This window comes from Palaemon carinicauda, chromosome 7 (assembly GCF_036898095.1).
Source record: "Palaemon carinicauda isolate YSFRI2023 chromosome 7, ASM3689809v2, whole genome shotgun sequence".
In the NCBI taxonomy this organism is placed as follows: domain Eukaryota; kingdom Metazoa; phylum Arthropoda; class Malacostraca; order Decapoda; family Palaemonidae; genus Palaemon; species Palaemon carinicauda.
Window position 1 is genome coordinate 40,844,283 of NC_090731.1, and position 24,945 is coordinate 40,869,227.

Sequence of the window (24,945 nt, forward strand, 5' to 3'; positions counted from 1 at the left end):
GACTTGCCGAGTGGTTGAGAAAGACTCAGCTTTGTATAGCTAGGAAAAATACAAATTATATAAAATTTGTAGTTTATTCCTACGCGGATACAAACTTCTGAGTCTTTTATATGGGGAGTCTTCCTTAGATGGGAGGAAGTCTCCATGAAGGTAGAAAGTCTGCCCCTCTCTCCTAAGATACAATTACTATAATAATGTAAGAGATCTACGTGAATTATTTGTGAACTTGTGAACAGTGCAGCTGGCTCGTATGAGGCAGGGCTTTCTGTTCCATTCTAGAGAGCTTTGTCAGGGTGAAGTGATATGAACATCAAGTGGCATGTAATATTAATACAGTATATTCAATATATCAGCTACCCCCCCCCCAAAAAAAAAAAAAAAAAAAAATAGGCTTTCTTACTTGCATTAGGGAGATTTTTAAGTGAGGGCTTTAAGTCTGGTCAAAATCACCATTCACCTTTATACTGTTAAATACAGTAACTGATGCCTGGGATAGGAGCAGTTGCTTGTCCTATGAGAGCTCAGGTTAGACTGTTTGTTATGCAGCAACAAATGGCTCTATGGAATAAGGACCTGCCGTGCAATCCTAAAGGTAGTGATTCGTAGAAGTGGTTTGTCTCAACCAGGCTCCTGCTTTTAGAACCTGAGCTCCCAAGTTGTTTTTACAGAATGCTAATGTTGCGGCATGTTCACCTGTAACCTGTGCTTGAGTGGGTCCCCTGTGAGACACTTTCTTTGAGGTTTTTTAGGCTCTCATGATAGTTTCTCTCAATAAAAAGAAATGATGATGTTTCTGAAAACTTTCTTTTTGCAGTGACCAGTGCTCACAAAGAAGTTTGAGATTTTAGGCCTAGGATACTGTGTCCTCTTTAGATATTTATGTACTGCTCTCACAGGACATAGTAACATGTCATCTGGGTCATCAGTTATCTCTTTGAGAGACAAGATCATAAGAGTCAAATCTGGTATTATCAACCGAATTTGGAGTTTTGGCCACAGATTCAGGAACAAAAGACAAAGATAGTTTTCTCTACCCTCTGGAATGTGACATAAGATGAGATATTCCATGCAGTTCACTCACTCTCTTGGCTGAAGTTAAGGTAAGGAGGAAGTCTGTCTTTAAGATAAGGTCTCTGTCTAAGGCTTTATTCATTGGTTCGTACTGGGCTATTTTCAAGGCCCATATAACTTTAGTCACATCCTAGGAGGGGTTTTAGTTCTTGAGGAGGGGAAGATTGCTCAAAACTTCTAATCATGGCTGAGAGTTCCCAAGAGTTGGAGAGATCCAGTCCTTTCAGTTTGACTACTTAGCTCAAGGCTGAGCAGTAGGCTTTTACGATAGTGACTGAAAGGGCCTTCTTGTTCCTCAGGAACACTAAAAAGTCTGCAATCAGGGGAATAATGTCTTTGAGTGTAGCAGTATTCCCCTTATGACACCAATCACAGAAGATTTTCAACTTTTCCTGGTAAACTGCTGCGGAAGATTTTCGGAGCTATCTTGAAAGCTGCTTCGTAGTTGGTTTTGAAAAGCCTTTCCTTTGGAGGAGACATTGAATAATCACCAACCATGAAGGGATAGGCATTGTACTGTGTCGTGGAAATTTCTAATGTGTGATTGGTGTAGCAGGTTTGGTCATTCTGGAAGTTCTCTTGATATGTCCATGAGAAGTTCCAGTAGGTCTGATTACCACACTGCTTGCTGGCCACATTATGGCCACTAGCGTTACTCTGACTCCCTTGAATGTTCTGATTGTGTTCAGTATCTGACGAATCAGACAGTGGTGGAAAGGCGTAGAAGTCTAGACCATCCCACAGGTGTTGAAATGAGTCTTCCATCACTGCAGTTTGGTCTGGGACAGGAGAGCAATACACTAGGAGTTTGGGACTCAGGTGGGTAGCAAACTTGTCCAGACACGAGGAACCCCACAAAGTCACAAGTCTTTTCGCCACCCTGCTCCTCGGCTGCATAGCATGAGAGAGGCTACACATTCTTGTATGGAGATGTAGGTCACTACCGTGGAGTTGTCACTCATCAACAACATGTAGTGACCTTTCAGAGTCTGCGAATTGGAGTAACGCTAGTTGTGACCATTGGGTCTTTAGAGCCCACTGTACGGAGCACAGATGTTGTCTCCCCAGGGGGACGAGTTTCTCTAACGAGGAGAGATGGCCAATCAACTTCTACCAAGTCAGGACAGGCAGGAGGTTCCCTTTCAGAAAAGCTGTTACCAATGTCCTGAATCTTGCTACACTTTCTGCAGCAGTGTTGCCACTGGATTTGCTTAGGAATTCCGACTGGTAAGGAAAACGTCCTTGAGGGATAAATAAAGATTTTGCAGCTATAAACTGCATCTCATGCATATGAAATCAAGCTGATAAATGTCATACATACATACATACATACATACATATACCAAGGCACTTCCCCTTATTTTGGGGGATAGGTGACATAAAAAAATGAAACAAAAAGGGAACCTCTCCTCTCTACGTTCCTCCCAGCCTGACAAGGGACTCAACCGAGTTCGGCTGGTACTGCTAGGGTGCCACAGCCCACCCTCCCCCGTTATCCACCACAGATGAAACTTCATAACGCTGAATCCCCTACTGCTGCTACCTCCGCGGTCATCCAAGGCACCGGAGGAAGCAGCAGGGCTTAGCAGAACTGCATCACTATCGCTTGCCATTCATTAATATTTCCAGCACGCTCTCTTGCCTCTCTCACATCTATCCTCCGATCACCCAGATCTTTCTTCACTCCATCCATCCATCCACCCAAACCTTGGCTTCCTCTTGTACTTCTCCCATCAACACTTGCATTCATCACCTTCTTTAGCAGACAGCCATTTTCCATTCTCTCAATATGGCCAAACCACCTCAACACATTTATATCCACTCTAGCTGCTAAATTATTTCTTACACCCGTTCTCACCTTCACTACTTCGTTCCTAACCCTATCTACTTGAGGTACACCAGCCATACTCCTTAGACACTTCATCTCAAACACATTCAATTTCTGTCTCTCCGTCACTTTCATTTCCCACAAGTCCGATCCATACATCACAGTTGGTACAATCACTTTCTCATACAGAATTTTTACATTCAGGCCCAACCCTCTATTTTTTACTGCTCCCTTAACTGCCCCCGATACTTTGCATCCTTCATTCACTCACTGACGTACATCTGCTTCCACTCCACCATTTGCTACAACAACAGACCCCAAGTACTTAAACTGATCCACCTCCTCAAGTAACTCTCCATTCAACATGACATTCAACCTCGCACCACCTTCCCTTCTCGTACATCTCATAACCTTACTCTTACCCACATTAACTCTCAATTTCCTTCTCTCACACACCCTTCCAAATTCTGTCACTAATCAGCCAGGCTTCTCTTCCACGTCTGCAACCAGTACAGTATCATCTGCAAACAACAACTGATTTACCTCCCATTCTCGGTCATTCTCTTCTACCAGTTTCAATCCTCGTCCAAGCACTCAAGCATTCACCTCTCTCACCACTCCATCAACATACAAGTTAACAACCATGGCAACATCACTCATCCCTGTCTCAGCCCTTCTCTCACCGGAAACCAATCGCTCACTTCATTTCCTATCCTAGCACATGCTTTACTGCCTTTGTAGAAACTTTTCACTGCTTGCAACAACCTTCCACCAACTCCATATAACTTCATCACATTCCACATTGTTTCCCTATCAACTCAATTTTACGCTTTCTCCAGATCCATAAACGCAACATACACCTCCTTACCTTTTGCTAAATATTTCTCGCATATCTGCCTAACTATAAAAATCTGATTCATACAACCCCTACTTCATCTAAAACCACCCTGTACTTCTAAGATTGCATTCTGTTTTATCCTTAATCCTAATGATCATTACTCTACCATACACTTCTCCAACTACACACAACAAACTAATACCCTTGAATTACAACACTCATGCATTTCTCCCCTACCCTTATATAGTGGTACAATACATGCACAAACCCAATCTACCGGTACCATTGACAACACAAAACACATATTAAACAATCTCACCAACTATTCAAGTACAGTCACACCCCCTTCCTTCAATATCTCAGCTCTCACACCATCCTACTCTCGTTTCATGTAGTGCTTTCCTCACTTCCTCTCTTGTAATCTCTCTCTCATTCTCATCTCCCATCACTGGCACCTCAACACTGCAACAGCAATTATATGTGCCTCCCTATTATCCTCAACATTGAGTAAACTTTAGAAATACTCCGCCCACCTTTTCCTTGCCTCCTCTCCTTTTAACAACCTTCCATTTCCATCTTTCACTGTCTCTTCAATTCTCGAACCAGCCTTCCTTACTCTCTTCACTTCTTTCCAAAACTTCTTATTCTCTCCATATGAATGACCCAATCCCTGACCCCTTCTCAGGTCAGCTGCCCTCTGTGCCTCACTTACCTTGCGGTTTACTTCCACATTTTTCCCTCTATATCTTGCATACTTCTCTACACTATTACTCTGCAGCCACTCTTCAAAAGCCCTGTTTTTCTCTTCCACTTTAACCTTCACTCCTTCATTCCACCATTCACTGCCCTTCCTCATGCTGCCTCCAACAAACTTCTTTCCACACACATCACTTGCAATCCCAACAAATTTTTATTTTACTAACTTTCACTCCTCCTCTAAATTACCAGTTTCTCTTGCTTTCACTTCATCATATGCCATTTTCAACCTTTCTTGGTATTCACTTCTTACCCCCGGTTTTATTAGCTCTTCAACCCTCACTAGCTCCCTTTTACATCCTCCTACTCTATTCCCCCACTCTTTTGCCACAACTAATTTTCCTTCCACCAAAAAATGATCAGACATACTGTTAGCCATACCCCTAAACATGTGCACTTATTTCAATCTTCCAAACATTATTTTAGTTATCAACACATAATCTATTAACGCTCTTTCTACCACTCTTCCATTTGCCACTCTTACCCATGTATACATGTTTTTATCTTTCTTTATGAAAAGGCTAGAACTTATCACCATCTCTTGCTCAACACATATCTATCAGTCTCTCACCACTCATTTTCACCTGGTAGGCCATACTTCCCAATGACACCTTCTACCGCTCCAGTGCCCACTCTAGCATTCAAGTCACCCATGACAACGACATAATTCCTTCTACCCAGTCCTTCTACAAACCTAGTTAATTCCTTCCAGAACTCATTCCGCTCTTCTTCACTTTTCTCACAACCTGGCCCATACGCACTGACAAAAGCGCAACATTCCCTACCCAACCTAACCCTTACCCACATTAACTTAGGTTATATCTCCTTCCATTCCACTACTTTACATGTCATCCATTCACTCAGCAATAAAGACACACCTTCTCTTGTTCTTCCAATTTCAATCCCAGACACTCTACCAGACATTTCACCAAACATCACTTCACCTTTCCCTTTTATCTTTGTCTCACACAAAGCCAATATATCCATCCTTTTATTCCTAAACATACTTCTAATCTCACATCTTTTACTCTCTATCATACTACATCCACGCACATTCAAACACCCCAAAACTGGAGTGCAGGGAGCAGTCACTCTCCACCCAGCTCCACCTCTTCGAAGTCTCACAGGATTATAATACAGGAGAGAGGCCTATGTATATATACTGTATACAACCGCATAACAACAAGATAAACATTTTTTACATAAATAGAAGAATAAAACACATATTTGGGATGGATGTTAATTAGCCTAGCAGGGTACCAGTTTTAGACTATTAATCAGTATTCTTAGCATTATAATAAAATGTCTCCATAAAACAATGAATGAATTTTTAATTTTACGGATATACTGTAACAAAAATCAAATTTGCTTTGACAATAGATATCTATAATATCTCCCACTTATTACGAAATTAGTAAGAAAGTTATTAATAGGCCTACTGATCCTAGGGTGTATCTTCCTGTTCGTCTTCAACATTCTCAATTTGTTCCAAGCTTCTTTGTATATCTTTGCAGTTAGTTTGAACTGCACACAACCACCCTCTCTCTTTGTAGTTTATGACGTTTCTATGGTTGCTTTTGGTTTTTATTAAATTCATCTTTGAAAACGATGTTGTAAACGCTGTAGTACCGAAAACCAACAAAACATCAACATCATTAACTAAATATACTCACAAATTCTATACTTTGTTCTGTTAGTTTTAGTTCAAAATACAACACAGGTCAATAGATATTAAAACATAGATTTCATATTATAAATAAAAAACATTTAAATGCCAATATATTTTTTCAAGCTTGATAACTATCCGGAAGTATTTTCCATTCCAGAATGAGTAAAGGAGAAATAGGAAATTGAAATTATGGAGATCCCTCTGTGGATTTATTTTTCTGTCATTACCCCCACAATTCCCTATTTTGGCAACTCTGGTCTGCAGCAGGGAAGTCTTTAGCTTGCACCGAGTCTCTGTCCCTAATAGGTCTCTTTGTTTCAGCAGGAGAGCTCTAGATTTTGCTAAGAGAAGCCAGTCGTCTAGGTATCTCATAAGCCTGATGCCTATGGCAAATGCCCAGACTGAGACAAGGACAAAGACTTTGCTAAAGACTTGCGGGTCTGTAGATAGGCCAAAGCACAACACCTTGAATTAGAACAGCTTGTCTCAAAAGGGAAGCCTTAGGTACTTCCTCGAGGCATGATGGATGGGGACCTAAAAGTAAGTATCTTTCAGGTTTTGGTCAGAAGGTAGTCGTCCTTTCTGATGGTTTGGAGAACGGAAGGTGTGGTCTCCATCTTGAGTTGTGTTCACAAAATAAAGAAGTTTAAACGGGAGACGTTTATGATGGGTTTCCAACCTCCTGTCAGCTTCTCTACCATGAATAGATTGCTGAGGAAGCTTGGAGAGTTATTGAAGACTTCCTCCACTGCTTTTTTGCTTAGCAATTTGAAGACTTCCTTTGGTAAGAGTAGGGCTTTTGGGGATCCTTTCAAATAATATGGTCGGATCCGATTCCCGGTCAGAGGAGATGAACATTTTATGAAGGGTATCCCGTGCTCTGAATGGAGGACTTCCACCATCCAAGGATCTGCCCTTAAGTCCTACTACCTTTGCCAAGAGCATTGTAGGCATCCCCCCACTGTAGGTAAGCTGGGGACATGCCCTCCCTAGTGTGAACTTCTGTCACTACATCCTTTACGATCGGAGGGATGTCTTCTCCAATGAAAGGCGAGTCTAGAATTCTGCCTCCCAGGCTGTTGTGCATCCGAGGGAGGGAGGAGATGTGTCTATTGTGGAGATGGCCTAAAAGGTGAGTTCTTCATTTGTTTCTAAGGAGTGGACAGCCTCAGTGCTGCTGCTCTGCTACTGTACAACTTTGTCCCAGTCTCTCTCATAGCCATAATCACGTCTGAGGATGGAAAAAGGGAGGGAAAGTTAATTAGGTCTGAGTTCCCAAGGACCTTAGCATCTCTAAGGGACAGCTGTCTAGAGTATTTAGTTAAGACAGCGTCGCACATCTTTAAAATACAATTTGCCCAAAGAAAAACGTTCTGGTGGAGGAAGTACTCTATGGCTTTAGCTCCCGATCTTGAAAGTTCCTTGAACTGTTTCTGTACATTTTCATCCTTGAGGTTTCTTGAAACAGCAAAACTAAAGAGTGCCCCAGACCAGTGGTCTATCCATGAGCAAGTTAGAATGGCTGACATGGCTGCTACCTCTATGGTAGCCAGTTATTGTCCTGAAATCGTGGCGGGTAAGTTGGGAAGTCTTTCCGGGTCAATGGGAAGTCTCTGGTGTGATGTAAGTAATGGAGGAAGCTTTGAAGATCTACTCGCTTTTAGTGAGTTTTCAGCAGCGGAGACTTTGAGTATTCAAAAATTCAATTGTGTCTGTGGTTTGGTTGGAAAGGGCCACGTCAGACCTAAGTCTGGAGCTCTGAGTCTGCGGGAACGTAGCGTCGATAGTGCACCATCTGTTAGGGATATGCGTTAAGGGAGGCTCATCCAAACCTCTTAAATGGTTGATGATGCTCATAATCTTAATAAAGTTTGAGGCTTCTCAGCTCAATACTGGGGCCTCAAGGGGGGTTACATCAGCAGAGCTTGTAATCGTGCACCCCATGAGGTTCTCTGGGGAGCCATCAATAGTGATGATATCCCGATGAGAATGTTCTGTTTTAACGGAGCTCTTAACCTTTCCTCTTAATGTCCTTCCTTTCCCTTGAGTAATAATGGGAAGAGGAGGCAGAGGAGTGGGAGGAATCTAGTTCACTTCCATCGTAAGAACATTCACCTTTATATTCTGAACGGAAAGCGGAGGAGTTGAAGTCTCTCTCAGAACTTGATTTATGAGGCAAGAAAAGAGTTCTCAGCACTCTGCAATCTCGAATGCCTAGGGCGAGGACCACATCTACGTCGTCTGCTGATCCATTTCTCTGCGTCTGATTGTGTTGTGATCCTCAAGAATAGGGGAAACTGTCTGTGACCCTATCTGCTTTTTATACCCATAAAGAATTATTTGAAAGAGAATAAAGTTCAATAGATTGCTTATCCTGATAATGATGATCGTCAGACCAAGAGTAAGAACGGGGTCTATCTAGATGATTATTGGGTTAGTTTCTTGCATAAGACACAGGGTTCCTATTAGCGTAGGGTGAGGTTTTATCTCGTTGGTTCCTAGCCGAGAGTTTATAAAACTCAGGGGGAACTCTGGACCTAACTGTATATGGAGAGGATCTACTATACCCTCTAACATCAGTGGGGCATATAGTCACATTCTTCTTAGCATCATTATGACGCAGAAGAATATTCTTACACATCAAGATGGCGGCGTGTTCAGTGACGTCTTGATGCCTGGGGGTGAAAACTTGCTTGGATTTGTCGGCCTATCCAGACTGCGGGGGAGTTATTTCACACGCAGTGATGTCATCTTGTTTAGATACATCGGCTCGTTCAGGTTTATGAATCTGAATGTTCGTCCTGACTTTATTCTTTGAAGAATATCTTGGTATGGCAGGAATAGTTACACTCAACTTTCCAGCTTTATTAAACTTGGAAGGAGAAGCCTGCTTATAGCATGAAGGTATTGTCAGCTTGTGGGTGGGTGATGAAGCCAAAGGGGTCCGATCACCCTCATAGTAGAGAGGTGGCAAATCTCTCGACTCATTCTGGGCGCTCTTTTGAAGATTTTTCTTCCGAGAACCCTTAGGTGTACGAGGCAGGCCTTTTTCGTTAATACGAGTTGAAGACTAGTAATCAGGATCTTCCTATAAGGCTGCTCTCGGTATGGGGGGAAATGACAGGCTCAACTCCAAGGTCTTTCTGGGAACAAGGAGATACTTTTACTGTTTTGATAGTAGACACTTCTAAAGGGGTGAACATCTTATCGGCATAGTGTGACAAATACAAGTCTCCACTCATTGCACTCGTAGGAGGTGAGGGAGATCTAGACATAACAGCGTAATCAGGTATAGAAGCATCGTGCTGATCCGACCCGGGGAGCACAGCGGCCATAGCCGGGGGATCCGAGATAAGAATAGGATCAATCTCATACTGTATATTATTAACACCAGGTGATAAAATGTCGATGTAATTACGGCAATCGTCCTCTGAGACAGAAACCTCAGAGGGTTTCTGACACGAATAACTAAGTGGGGAGATAACATTCATGGCCAAACCTACCTTACGCCTCTCACTGCTCACAGAAGGCGAAGGAGGGGAATAATCTCTCTTGGCTCATTTCTTACGGCGAGAAAAATATCTATCCCTCTGGGATGGTAACCACTCCTTACAATACTTACATGGAGATTCCACTGAACATCTTTTCCCTCGGCACGACGGACATAATTTGTGAGGATCCACTTCTACCCGGCTCATGAAGGTACCACAGTGGCGGCTATTACGTATCAGGCAGGAACGCATCGAATTAGACATGAAGTCGAAAGGTACACCCTCTTAACTCACAAGTAATGAATAGAGACGAGTCATGTGCTGCAGTTGCCTAGCAACACAACATGACATAATCTACCGATTTCATTTTTGTCTGGCCGTAGAAAATGAAACCATAAGTAACCCCATATAAATGACTCAGAAGTTTATGTCTGCATAGGAATAAACATTGTTTCTCTCATACAGTGATAAATGCTTCTTTGGAACTGGTCCATACATTCTTAAATTATTATTGAGAGAAGGATACAGCTTTGTTCGTATCTTAACAAAGTAGTTTCTGTCAAAAAGTTTATACAATTTATTCTCCCTTGGGACTACATCTTCCTGTGAAGTAGATCTGTATTTCTTAGCAGACTGTTAGTAAGGTCCAATTCAATTTTTATGCTCAAGGCTTTATAACCTTCATATAGCTTAGATAGTCCTCTCCCTTTCTGGTGCCCCCTTCTTCTAGGCATGAATGTCAAGGTTCCCCAGTTATTGTTTTTGAACTACTAGTAAACCATACACATCTTGTTACTACAATATTTCTATATTCACTTGGCAATATGCATGCCCCCGTACTGCCTCCCCAGTAACTAGTGATGTCTAGAGGACGTTGCGTTAGTCTCAACTTCGAGACTGAAAGGCAAAGGGATATGATCCACCCAGGGGAAGAGCAGTTACAAGGAAAGAAAACAGGAAATTTTTGTTTTAAGAGTAGATGTAGACATTTAACTAGCTTTGGGAGAGAGGCAGTATGAATGCCAGGCAAGTTTAAAAATGAGTAATTTTATTATGGAAACTGATTATTCTGTATTAGTGAGGTTGTTGTGGTTACAAAATTCATGACATGAATTAGAATAATTCAAATGTAATTTTTAATTTTTTTTCTCCAGAAAGTCATCTCAAAAAAAGTACGTTTAAGTGGATACGGAGTGGAATTGGCAATAAAGAGCACTGAATATAAAGCTCAAGATGACACAAAGGTTGAAGATGACAGAGGCCAACAGGAGGATGATGATGATCAGGAGATAGAAGTGGAAGGTTTCCTATTTTCAAAATTAGAGTAAGTAAGATTCTTAGCTTTCGTATGAAAAGCAGAAGTTGTGCAGTTCATGGAACCAAAGTCCTCAACTTACTAACTCAATAGGTTCCAAGAAACTGTTTGCAAGTCAAATTTTGGCCGTAGGTTAGGCTTGACCTAACTCATATGCCTGCAATTTTAAGTTGGAAAAATCAACAAATTGTTCCGTTTCATCTTGCAGTAAATTGTATAATATTGGTTAATTATGGTATTTCATGATGAATTTTTTATACAATATCTGAGATTTATGATTACAGTTGGATTTGTATTTTTATCTCCGAATATATGTAAATTGGGGACCTGTACAGTGTTATACTAAACTTGATGCTCTTTAATCTGATTTTTTATTCATAGATATTTACAGTGAAGATAGGTTAATATAACCTAAACGTTTTGAACCACTTCTATGCATAAAGCCAAAATGTTGCTCATTATCAGTTATTTGCTCAGTATGTTTTTATAATCAGGTTAGTTCAGTCTTCTGTATCTCTAGTGCTGGATTCCTCAACAATAAAAAAGAAATGTTATGAAACTTTTCAAATGTTTGGAAATCTTGCATAGCATGCTCAACTTGGAACTAGAAGCTAAATTATTTTGCTGAATTTTACCTGCTACTATATTTTGTAGAAAAACGTAATTTTAATAGTAATATTATTGTTTTTTATACTTATCACTAGGTCATATTGCTAATATCCCTATAGCATTGGCTTTTGTAACTTGCAAATAAAAATATAAGTTCTATTTATAACTCATACCATCCCCTCCTGAAAAATCAGCTAGTGTGATAATGCTGTGTGACTTAGGGAATGAAGCCGCATTCTTTTGTTCAGCTCTTACTTTACTTCCTGTTCTCATGCAGTTTTCGTTGCGTGTTCATCAAGGCGTGGTTTTCAATCATGCTGTTATTTTCCCTTGATGAGTTTAATTAGGATAACCAGGATTTGGCGGCTATAGTATAATGATGTTAGTATCAAGAATGTTCATATATGTTTTGTCTCTCCTGGTATGTGTTTAATACATGAGGTTGGGCCTATACTCATCCTCTGTCTACGTACTGTATACTGCCACGTGCCGTCAAGTATTTTAAGTAGTAAGGTGTATTTTTGTAATTCTATTTCTACAATAGTCAATAATTGGTGTTGAAAATTTAGTGTAAATGTTGTATATTTTCATACATACATACATATTCCAAAGGCACTTCCCCCAATTTTGGGGGGTAGCCGACATCAACAATGAAACAAAACAAAAAGGGGACCTCTACTCTCTACATTCCTCCAGCCTAACCAGGGACTCAGCCGAGTTCAGCTGGTACTGCTAGGGTGCCACAGCCCAACCTCCCACATTATCCACCACAGATGAAGCTTCATAATGCTGAATCCCCTACTGCTGCTACCTCCGCGGTCATCTAAGGAACCGGAGGAAGCAGCAGGGCCTACCGGAACTGTGTCACAATCGCTCGCCATTCATTCCTATTTCTAGCACGCTCTCTTGCCTCTCTCACATCTATCCTCCTATCACCCAGAGCTTTCTTCACACCATCCATCCACCCAAACCTTGGCCTTCCTCTTGTACATGACAAGCTTAAACTAGAGAAAATTAAGTCATTAATGAATTGAAATGTTATTCCAAAAATATGTTGAAATTTGATATTATTTCAGGTCACTTCATCCTGACAAAGCAGAGGAGCTGGATCAGCTACGTAAACATATGATCGAGTCACAGCACGAGATGGCTCCAATGAAAGTGTGGCAACTGCAACATCTCAGCATGCAGGCTGCTCAACGAATCATGTCTGCTCCCGAGGAAGAACGACTCAGTCTCTTTACTCACACTGCCCAGAATTTCCCCATGCTCGCTCGTTCGCTTTTTAGAACAAAGGTATGCTCTATCATCAATGTTATTAATATTATTATTATTATTGAAATCATTAAAATTATTATTTGAATTATTAGAATTATTATTATAAATATTAAAATTATTCGTATTGGAATTATTTAAATTATTCTTATTGAAATTATTTAAATTATTCTTATTGAAATTATTTAAATTATTAAAATGGTTATTAAAATTACCGGCATTAAAATTATTATTATTGAAAGTATTTGAATTATTAAAGTAATTATTAAAATTATTAATATGATAATTATCAAAATTGTTAAAATTGTTATACTGAAATTACTAAAAAAGGTTTTTTCAATATTAAACTTAGCCGGTGATCATATAAGCTGTCAGCTCTGCTGCCCGACAGAAAAACCTAAGGACAAAATACGCCAGCGATCGCTATACAGGTAGGGGGTGTTCATCAACAGCGCCATCTGTCGAGCAGGTACTCAAGTACTCCCAGTAAACACAGAACCAATTTTCTCTCTGTCGTGCCACCGGCAAGACCTACTAAATACGCTGTTGCTTTCTGGATTGATTTTCACGTTTTTTGGTGAAGTATTCATTTCTGGTTATTAGCTTTCGCTGTGCAGAGGTTATCTTCAATACTTCCTTGCATTCTTTGATTGAATTTTGGATTATTTGTTGACGACTTGGATAGATTTTGAATTCCCCCTTTGACTAATTCAAGATGTCGGACCCTTCTCAAGTCCCCATATACAGGAAGTGTAGTGCTAGGGACTTTTCAAGGCGTCTTCCGAAGGCCTCTATCGATCCGCACACCATTTGTTCCAATTGTCGGGGTAAAACCTGTCAATTGGAAGATCGATGTGAGGAATGCGTTGGGCTTTCGGAATTCGATTTTCAAGAATTCCTGAAATATTCACGTAGGCTAGAGAGAGATAGAGTCAGGAGGAGTTCGTCTCGCTCAGTTGATTTTTCCTCTCCCCATGCCCCACAACCTATTCCTTCCCCTGTAGTGGTTACTCCCGATCCCCCTTCTAGCACTCATCAACCTTCGATGGCAGATATGATGCGTGCCATCCATGCTCTGGGTGAGAGAGTCGAGTCATTGGCGAATGACCGCAACCAACTCATGGCAGACGTCAGGGAGTTGAAGGGTAAGAGTGCAGTGGGAAATGAAGTGAGTGTTAGTGCGGTGAAAAGTGTTAGTGTTGCGCATGAGGGTGCGTCTGTTCGTGCCTGTCGTCCTCCCAGTCCGGGACCTCTTGCAAGCTCCCAAGCCCAGGGGAGAAGCAATGTCGTACGACCAAAGGGTTCGACAGGCTTTAATCAGCGGACAGATGTTCCCTCCGTGGTTTCGGACGTATCTTTCCTAGATCGCCCCACCCACAAGAAGACGAGTGAGCCCGTTCATTCCTCGTCTGCGGAAGAGGTTTCACGCCAGAAACGATGGACCAAGGTCTCACGGCCTCTCAAACGCAAGGTCCCTTCCGCGCAAGTTCAATGGCCCAGGTGTAGCCACTGGGTCAGTTCGGACTCGCTGCAGTCTTCCGACGACTGCACACCTCCTAAGAGAGGCAAAGTGGTACCGCAACAGGCAGTAACACCGTCTGTTGCCGCACCTGCTGCTGTAGACCCTAAGTGGTCTTTGCTACAGTCTATGCAGACACAGTTAGCTTCCTTTATGCAGGAGTATCGTGCGGAGAAGGTTGACGCTGCACCCGTTAGCCTACAACCAACCACGGTTGTGCGTCCAGTAGACGCTGAGGCTACCTGCTCCCGCACTCCAGCTGTGAGAGTTCCACCACCCATGCACAGTCGACCCTGCCAGACGCATGTTGACGTTCACCGACGCACGGAACCCTCCGTTGACGTTCGCGTGTTACCACAACAACAGGAGGGTGGAGTTAAGTTGCCGTGTTTTGACGCTGTGCGTCAACCTCCGCAACCCACTGTGGTTTCCGCTACTCGACCGCAGCAGTCAGGAGTAGACGCTTTGCGTCCCCACACAGCCATGGTTGTTGCCAGCTCACAGACTGACCAACAGTTCCATGACGTTGGGTCCAGTGCAGCCACGCATGCACCCGTGCTGCCGGACTCAGCCGACCAGCTTATTCCTACTCCTTTGCCGCTTCCTCCTCAACATTCAGACGATGGACTCTCTGATGTTGACGATGCTGCACATCTTGACGACCCGCATACGGACATCGACGAACCCAAGACCACGCCTCCCTCCTTGGACTTTAGGAAAGTGCTTGCACTGTTCAAGGATTTATATCCTGATCAGTTTGTGTCTGCAGCACCTCGCTCTCCTCCCTCTGAGTTCGTTTTAGGCACGCAGTCATCCGCACCTGCCTTTACGAAGCTCGTCCAAGAGAGCTTTAAGAGTGCTGGGAGATTGGTTGCAGTCCAAAAAGCAACTTGGGAAGACAGCCTTCATGTTTCCCCCTGCCAAGCTTGCTTCCAGATCTAGCGTCTGGTATGCCACGGGAGAAGTTCTCGGCTTGGGAGTTCCTGCCTCTACCCAGGGCGACTTCTCAAGTCTTGTAGACTCTCCCCGCAGGCTGGCCATGAGACGCTCCAAGATTTGTTGGACTCCTTCGGATTTGGACCCAGCAGCAGTTCATATAGATACCTTTCTTCTGGATTGGTCCCATCTAGACCTTTATGCATTCCCCCCGTTCAAGATTGTCAACAGAGTACTGCAGAAGTTCGCCTCTCACGAAGGGACAAGGTTGACGTTGGTTGCTCCCCTCTGGCCCGCGAGAGAATGGTTCACCGAGGTACTGCAATGGCTATTAGACGTTCCCAGAACTCTTCCTCTTAGAGTGGACCTTCTGCGTCAGCCGCACGTAAAGAAGGTACACCCAAGCCTCCACGCTCTTCGTCTGACTGCCTTCAGACTATCGAAAGACTCTCGAGAGCTAGAGGCTTTTCGAAGGAGGCAGCCAGAGCGATTGCTAGAGCAAGGAGGACATCCACTCTTAAAGTCTACCAGTCGAAGTGGGAAGTCTTCCGAAGCTGGTGCAAGTCGGTGTCAGTATCTTCAACCAGTACCTCTGTAACTCAGATAGCTGACTTCCTTTTATACCTAAGGAAGGAAAGATCTCTTTCAGCTCCCACGATCAAGGGTTACAGAAGCATGTTGGCAGCAGTCTTCCGTCACAGAGGCTTAGATCTTTCCAACAACAAAGATCTACAGGACCTCCTTAAGTCTTTTGAGACCTCGAAGGAGCGTAGTTTGGCCACTCCAGGTTGGAACTTAGACGTGGTACTAAGATTCCTTATGTCAGAAAGGTTCGAGCCACTTCAATCCGCCTCCTTTAAAGATCTCACTTTGAAGACCCTTTTCCTCATCTGCTTAGCAACAGCTAAAAGAGTCAGTGAGATACACGCCTTCAGCAGGAACATCGGATTTTCATCTGAAACGGCTACATGTTCCTTACAGTTTGGTTTTTTAGCCAAAAACGAACTTCCTTCTCGTCCTTGGCCCAAATCGTTCGATATTCCAAGCCTTTCTAATTTGGTTGGAAATGAACGAAAAAGAGTCCTATGCCCTGTTAGAGCTCTTAAGTACTATTTGAGACGTACTAAACCTTTACGAGGACAGTCTGAAGCTTTATGGTGCGCTATTAAGAAACCTTCTTTACCTATGTCGAAGAATGCAGTTTCTTATTATATCAGACTTTTGATTCGAGAAGCTCATTCCCATCTGAATGAGGAGGACCATGCTTTGCTGAAGGTAAGGACACATGAAGTTAGAGCTGTCGCAACTTCAGTAGCCTTCAAACAAAACAGATCTCTGCAGAGTGTAATGGATGCAACCTATTGGAGAAGCAAGTCAGTGTTCGCGTCATTTTACCTTAAAGATGTCCAGTCTCTTTACGAGAACTGCTACACCCTGGGATCATTCGTAGCAGCGAGTGCAGTAGTGGGTGAGGGCTCAACCACTACATTCCCATAATCCCATAACCTTTTTAATCTCTCTCTTGAAATGTTTTTTATTGTTGTTTTTTGGGTTGTCCGGAAGGCTAAGAAGCCTTTCGCATCCTGGTTGATTTGGCGGGTGGTCAAATTCTTTTCTTGAGAAGCGCCTAGATTAGAGGTTTTGATGAGGTCCTTTAGCATGGGTTGCAACCCTTCATACTTCAGCTCCTAGGAGTCGCTCAGCATCCTATGAGGATCGCGAGGCTCAGTAAGGAAGACGTACTTAAAAAGGCAGAGTAATTGTTCAAGTCGACTTCCTTACCAGGTACTTATTGATTTTATGTTTGTTATTTTGAATAACTGCTAAAATGAAATACAAAATACTTAGCTCTTAAATGTAAACATATAATGCTGGTCTCTACCCACCCCCCTGGGTGTGAATCAGCTTATATGATCACCGGCTAAGTTTAATATTGAAAAATGTTATTTTCATTAGTAAAATAAATTTTTGAATATACTTACCCGGTGATCATATATTAAAGGACCCTCCCTTCCTCCCCAATAGAGACCCAGTGGACCGAGGAGAAAATTGGTTCTGTGTTTACTGGGAGTACTTGAGTACCTGCTCGACAGATGGCGCTGTTGATGAACACCCCCTACCTGTATAGCGATCGCTGGCGTATTTTGTCCTTAGGTTTTTCTGTCGGGCAGCAGAGCTGACAGCTTATATGATCACCGGGTAAGTATATTCAAAAATTTATTTTACTAATGAAAATAACATTTTATTAAAATTATTTCTATTGAAAATATTTAAATTATTAAAATTATTACTGTAATTGTTAAAATTATTAAATTTTGGCCATGACAAAATCCCTGTCAGACTCATGACTTTCGGCCAGGGAGCAATGACGTTGACGTTCTGTAGCATGACTAACATAGAAATAAAGATCGAAACAAAATGGAAAATTATATTCGAAAGGTAAACAAATTTTCTATAAAGCACTTATGGTTATATGAGTAGGTGATGCAGTTTTAATTGCTGGGTGTGTGAGCTCTCAAGTGATTTTATTGAGTTGAAGAACGTTACAAATCATCATAAAGTTCAAATGTTTAAAAGTTTTCCAATAACTAGGAGGTAGCTTAATTAGACCACTTAGTTAAACTATCTAACAATGATCATGTGTATTTAAGAACTTGGAGAATAGTATCTTTACTAAAAATAGGTTTTTTGAAAATTAAGGTAAGAATTATTTAGATACGCATTAATGCACATATCTAGAGGTGTTATCACCTTTCGTATGCCTTACTGGATGCAGTAAATGGTATTAAAGCGTCTTTGCAGTACCCATTCTAAGCCTCCATTTACATTGTTGTTCCTTTTACTTTTTTCTGTTCCATTTGGTTGCTTCCTATATCTGCAACTTCAGTTTTCCCATTTCTTCGCTCATGTTCTGATCATTTGGTTGATGGTCGTTACCATATTTCAATGATGATAATGATAATAATAATATTCTTTCAAATAGAATAGTTTGTTTTGATTGGGAAATATCTGGCGAGAAAGTTTTTAGCATGCCTTTGATTGGGAAATATCTTGTGAGAAAGTTTTTAGCATGCCTTTTGATTGGGAAATATCTTGTGAGGAAGTTTTTAGCATGCCTTTGATTGGGAAATATCTTGTGAGAAAGTTTTTAGCATGCCTTTTGATTTGGAAATATCTTGTGAGAAAGTTTTTAGCATGCCTTTTGATTGGGAAATATCTTGTGAGGAAGTTTTTAGCATGCCTTTTGATTGGGAAATGTCTTGTGAGGAAGTTTTTAGCATGCCTTTTGATTGGGAAATATCTTGTTAGGAAGGTTTTAGCATGCCTTTTGATTGGAAAATATCTTTTGAGAAAGATTTTAGCATGCTTTAGAATAGCATGCTTTTTGAGTGGGTAATATCTTTTGAGAAAGACTTTAGCATGCTTTATAATTGGGTAATATCTTGTGAGAAAATTTTTAGCATGAATTTTGATTGGGTAATACCCCGTGAAAAAGATTTTGGAATGCTTCTTGATTGGGAAGTATCTTGTGAAAAAGTTTTCAGCATGTTTTTTATGGGGTAATATCTAGTGACAGAATTTGGAAGGGTGTGTGAGAGAAGGAAGTTGAGAGTTAATGTGGGTAAGAGTAAAGTTATGAGATGTACGAGAAGGGAAGGTGGTGCAAGGTTGAATGTCATGTTGAATGGAGAGTTACTTGAGGAGGTGGATCAGTTTAAGTACTTGGGGTCTGTTGTTGCAGCAAATGGTGGAGTGGAAGCAGATGTACGTCAGAGAGTGAATGAAGGTTGCAAAGTGTTGGGGGCAGTTAAGGGAGTAGTAAAAAATAGAGGGTTGGGCATGAATGTAAAGAGAGTTCTATATGAGAAAGTGATTGTACCAACTGTGATGTATGGATCGGAGTTGTGGGGAATGAAAGTGATGGAAAGACAGAAATTGAATGTGTTTGAGATGAAGTGTCTGAGGAGTATGGCTGGTGTATCTCGAGTAGATAGGGTTAGGAACGAAGTGGTGAGGGTGAGAACGGGTGTAAGAAATGAGTTAGCGGCTAGAGTGGATATGAATGTGTTGAGGTGGTTTGGCCATGTTGAGAGAATGGAAAATGGCTGTCTGCTAAAGAAGGTGATGAATGCAAGAGTTGATGGGAGAAGTACAAGAGGAAGGCCAAGGTTTGGGTGGATGGATGGTGTGAAGAAAGCTCTGGGTGATAGGAGGATAGATGTGAGAGAGGCAAGAGAGCGTGCTAGAAATAGGAATGAATGGCGAGTGATTGTGACGCAGTTCCGGTAGGCCCTGCTGCTTCCTCCGGTGCCTTAGATGACCGCGGAGGTAGCAGCAGTAGGGGATGAAGCTTCATCTGTGGTGGATAACGGGGAGGTTGGGCTGTGGCACCCTAGCAGTACCAGCTGAACTCGGCTGAGTCCCTGGTTAGGCTGGAGGAACGTAGAGAGGAGAGGTCCCCTTTTTTGTTTTGTTTCTTGTTGTTGTCGGCTACCCCCCAAAATTGGGGGAAGTGCCCTTGGGATATGTATGTATGTAATATCTTGTGAGAAAGTTTTTAGCATGCTGTTTGATTGGGAAATATCTTGTGAGAAAGTTCTTTGTGTGTTTTCTGATAGGGAAAGATTTTGTGAGAAATTTTTCAAATCTGATGAAAGCATGATTTTGCTGGCACTAGCCCCGTTACAGAACATGCAGACTTTGTGAAAATACCTCCAAGATTAATATAGCCTAGACAGGTAACAGCTAATGGGGTCTTTACAGCTTAAGACACCATTTATGAAATGAAAAACTCATTGAATGGTGCACAGCTGATTCTCTGAAAGACATTTTAAATTGTTTTTTTTATATTATTTTTCATATATAGTAGTTTATTTATTGCCTTATTTCCTTTCCTCACTAAAGTGCTTTTCCCTATTGGAGCCCTTGGACATACACTATCCAGTTTTTCCAACTAGGGCTATAGCTTACCTATTAATAATGATAATATTCACTTTTTTTTACTTGTTTTTTTTCACATAAATGTCAATTCTCTCTCTGAAACCTCCTATAATTAGACATAGAGAAATAGGTTCTTGGTACCAATTTCATGTAAAAAATAAGGCATGTAGGCTACAGGAAATTACAGGTCTTGTTATACCTGCATGTCCTATTCCTGACTGGTCAATGTAGCTGTACGGTATACATTTTCAGAAACTGAATCATTTAATTAATTTATACTTTTTGAAATAAGTGTTTTCTAATAACAGAAATGTAGAAATAAGGGGATAACAATGGAGATGGAAAATATGGAATAATCAAGGAAAGTAATATAAATAAAGAGATAAGAGAAGAGAAATAACTTAAATGTCTCAAATTTGTGGTAATGGTATTGCACATTTTAACCCTTTTACCCCCAAAGGACGTACTGGTACGTTTCACAAAACTCATCCCTTTACCCCCATGGACGTACCGGTACGTCCTTGCAAAAAAATGCTATTTAAATTTCTTTTTGCATATTTTTGATAATTTTTTTGAGAAATTTCAGGCATTTTCCAAGAGAATGAGACCAACCTGACCTCTCTATGATGAAAATTAAGGCTGTTAGAGCAATTTAAAAAAAATATACTGCAAAATGTTCTTGAAAAAAATAACCCTTGGGGGTTAAGAGTTGGAAATTTCCAAATAGCCTGGGTGTGAAAAGGTTAACAAAGAATACAAATGAGAGGAATAATGGAAGAATTAACGCATCCACAAGCTTTAGAAATGACACAACCAATTTATTGTCTCGTCATTACTATGAATGTACAAGACAAACTGTTTTAAAAGATGGCTTAGAATAAAACAACTTTTAAAAATATAGAAGAGAACTATAGAACACTATTCAAACCCTATTGTCCTCCTTTCGTGTACAGTATGTGGCTCAACAAATTCTCTTTCCTTTCCTGCTTGTTTCAGTCATACGCTCTACCATTTCATATTTGTAATTAGATTACATAATTAGTTATAGCCAATTTTACTGAATTACAGAGTATCTGGTATTCACAAAGTTTTGTCTTATTGAGAGATGACCCTTTGTTTAATGTTGTCTTCAGTTCGGTTTCATTCTCAAACTTTTTTTAAATAAACTTTTATTTTTTATTTATTATACAGTACTGTATAATACTCATTGGATCCTTATTCATTCAAAGTATTTTAAGTAATTTTTTTATGAATGTGCATTATTTTGAATATTTTAAGATAGATTATTTCTTTCAAAGTAATTTTGCTGTCATGATTGTGTGATTTCAAATATATTAAAAATTATTACATTATTTTATTAAATTTTGAAAGAAAATTAAGTTCTTGTTCACACCAAAACTTGATATCAGAGAATAATTAGCATTCCAAGCACCCACAAGTTGACAAGTAAAATATTAGCTGTATCACATAGAGTTTTGAAACATCATTGAAAAGGAGACGTTTTTATTTTTTCTAGTTGTTGTTGTTGTTGTTATTATTTTTATTATTATTATTATTATTATTATTATTATTATTATTATTATTATTATTATTACTTTTAGCTAAGCTACAACTTTAGTTAGAAAAGCAGGATGCTATAAGCCTAAGGGCTCCAACAGGAAAAAATAGCCCATTGAGGAAAGGAAATAAGGAAATGAATAAACTAATAGAGAAGTAATGTTATAATAAAATATTTCAAGAACAGTTACAACATTGAAATAGATTTTTCATATATAAACTATTAAAATAAGAAAAAAACAATAGGAAGAAGATTAAGATAGAACAGTGTTCCCAAGTGTTGTAAGTATTTAAGCAAATATTCGTGATACATATGAATTGCAAACTGCAGGTTGAACATGGTTTATTCGTTAGTTTAAGGTCCTAGACATGATCTTTTACCCTCGTGACTCCGAACCTGTTGAAATTCATCACCTGAAGTGTGCTTTTGAAGTTAGTTGGTCCAGATTGATTGGTTTCTCTCTTTTACACTTTGTCCATTCTATTTCACCTTATGTTATTTATTTGCTTAATAGCTCTTTAACTTTACAATGCCCTATTTATCACCCAAATTGTTGAAATAGAATAATTTAGGCCAATTCATCACTGTTTAGAAATGACTGTCTTACCATCATGGCTACCTTTTTAGTATAAACCTGGGTCTCTGTGTTTGTTATCTAGATATGGTTTAATTTTTCTATAATTTGCCTGATCCAGAGAAATTTTCTTAAGAATATAGTAGTTACATAAACTTCTATCATTCTTCGAATTCTATCCATGTGGATGTTAATCCAGTCTTTGTACAGAGTTTCCTTCCCTAACCTCTCTTGTTGCACTAGTTTAGACATATTTCCAACCTTCAACCTCTAACAATTTTAAAATGGTGCGTCTTTGTTATAGTCCGATAGATTTCACAATGTACCAGAATATTTCCAGAGTTATGTCATTGATGTGTAGTCCAAATTTGGGAAATTTATCATAAACAGGAAAACCAGATGAAAAGAAATTATGGTTCCATACTACAGTTAAGAAATTATTAATCACAAAAGGTAGTGCATTATCAAAATGAAGATTTTCACTTTTCATATTTTTCTTTCCAGGTTGACGAAAAAATGAAGAGAGAAATTTTAAAAAATCAAAATCAGATAAGCTCACAAATGGATGTTAACCCATCTGATGGTGCTATTTTCATTAATGGAATGTACTTCGATATGGATTACACTGATATTTACACGCTTCTCGATCACCTGCGCACTGAAGAACGTGTCATGGGAGGCCTGCATAAACTCGGTGAGTATTGCATTCCAAATGAATTGATGATTACCATATATTATCATGTAAAGAGTGAAATTTTAAGACTAGTTCTGGATGAAAAAAGTCAGGGTTCAGCCATTACCCGAGAGATACTTTTGGAAATATGAAAATATTTATTTTCTCAACCTTTGTTAGTTTTGTTTTTGTTTAGGTATCCTAATTGCATATGGTCAGTTAATAGGTTAGTAGTTTGGAAGGATTGACTTAAAATCATGTAATATACTCATTTTAATCACAGTGTATAGTTTTATATATAAGTAAAATAGGAATATTTACTGGTGATTTTATCTTTACTTATTTATAGTACAGTATGGTACTTGGGCTATGTTGTGTTAACCTGTTGGTAGGCTAGCCTAGTTGTCCGAAACCAAGATATTCAATATTTGTACCGATAATTAATTTTATACTTACATAGTAGTTAGGAAGGATTGACTTAACAGTGTATGATATGCTCAGTATAATCATACATTGTAGTTGCGTGTTTATGAAAATAAGAATAAGAATTAATTTTTATTTTTTATTACAATATTTTCGTTACCAAGAACTTGTTTCAGACAACTAGGAATGTTTACATTTTTTGCTAAGATATGGAGGTAGAGGTGGTTGTGCCTACACTATGGTATATAGGAAAACAATGATACTTACATACATATACCAAGGCACTTCCCCCAATTTTGGGGGGTAGCCGACATCAAACATATGAAACAGAGAAGGGGACCTCTCCTCTCTACGTTCCTCTCAGCCTGACAAGGGACTCAACCGAGTTCGGCTGGTACTGCTAAGGATGCCACAGCCCACCCTCCCCGTTATCCACCACAGGTGAAGCTTCATAACACTGAATCCCCTACTAGTAGTAGGTTGGCCAGGGCACCAGCCGCCCGTTGAGATACTACCGCTAGAGAGTTATGGGGTCCATTGACTGGCCAGACAGTACTACTTTGGATCCTTCTCTCTGGTTACGGTTCATTTTCCCTTTTGCCTACACACACCGAATAGTCTGGCATATTCTTTACATATTCTCTGCTGTCCTCATACACCTGACAACACTTAAGATTACCAAACAATTCTTCACCCAAGGGGTTACTGCTCTGTAATTTTTCAGTGGCAACTTTCCTCTTGGTAAGGGTAGAAGAGACTCTTTAGCTATGGTAAGCAGCTCTTCTAGGAGAAGGACACTCCAAAATCAAACCATTGTTTTCTAGTCTTGGGTAGTGCCATAACCTCTGTACCATGGTCTTCCACTGCCTTGGGTTAGAGTTCTCTTGCTTGAGGGTACACTCGGGCACACTATTCTATCTTATTTCTCTTCATCTTGTTTTGTTAAAGTGTTTATAGTTTATATAGGAGATATTTATTTTAATGTTGTTACTCTTCTTTAAAATTTAATTTTCCTTTTTTTTCCTTTCCTCACTGAGCTATTTTCCCTGTTGGAGCCCCTGGGCTTATAGCATTGTGCTTTTCCAGCTAGGGTTGTAGCTTAGCAGTTAATAATAATAATAATAATAATACTGCTACCTCCGCGGTCATCCAAGGCACCGGAGGAAGCAGCAAGGCCTACTGGAACTTCGTCACAGTCGCTTGCCATTCATTCCTATTTCTAGTACGTTCTCTTGCCTCTCTCGCATCTATCCTCCTATCACCCAGAGCTTCCTTCACTCCATCCATCCACCCAAACCTTGGCCTTCCTCTTGTACTTCTCCCATCAACTCTTGCATTCATCACCTCCTTTAGCAGACAGCCATTTTCCATTCTCTCAACATGGCCAAACCACTTCAACACATTCATATCCACTCAAGCTGCTAACTCATTTCTTACACCCACCCGTTCTCACCCTCACTACTTCGTTC

General features: G+C 40.3%; 1 protein-coding gene across 2 annotated transcripts in view; it reads left to right on the forward strand.

Annotated features, from left to right (window-relative positions):
* Uggt (UDP-glucose-glycoprotein glucosyltransferase) overlaps positions 1-24,945 on the forward strand; it is a 255,375-nt gene that overhangs the window by 79,376 nt on the left and 151,054 nt on the right. For both annotated transcript variants that reach the window (XM_068376676.1, XM_068376677.1), the window contains exons 5-7: positions 10,808-10,977; positions 12,654-12,873; positions 22,885-23,074. In XM_068376676.1, the coding sequence (XP_068232777.1) occupies positions 10,808-10,977; positions 12,654-12,873; positions 22,885-23,074 (580 nt within the window). The remainder of the gene's footprint in view (positions 1-10,807; positions 10,978-12,653; positions 12,874-22,884; positions 23,075-24,945) is intronic.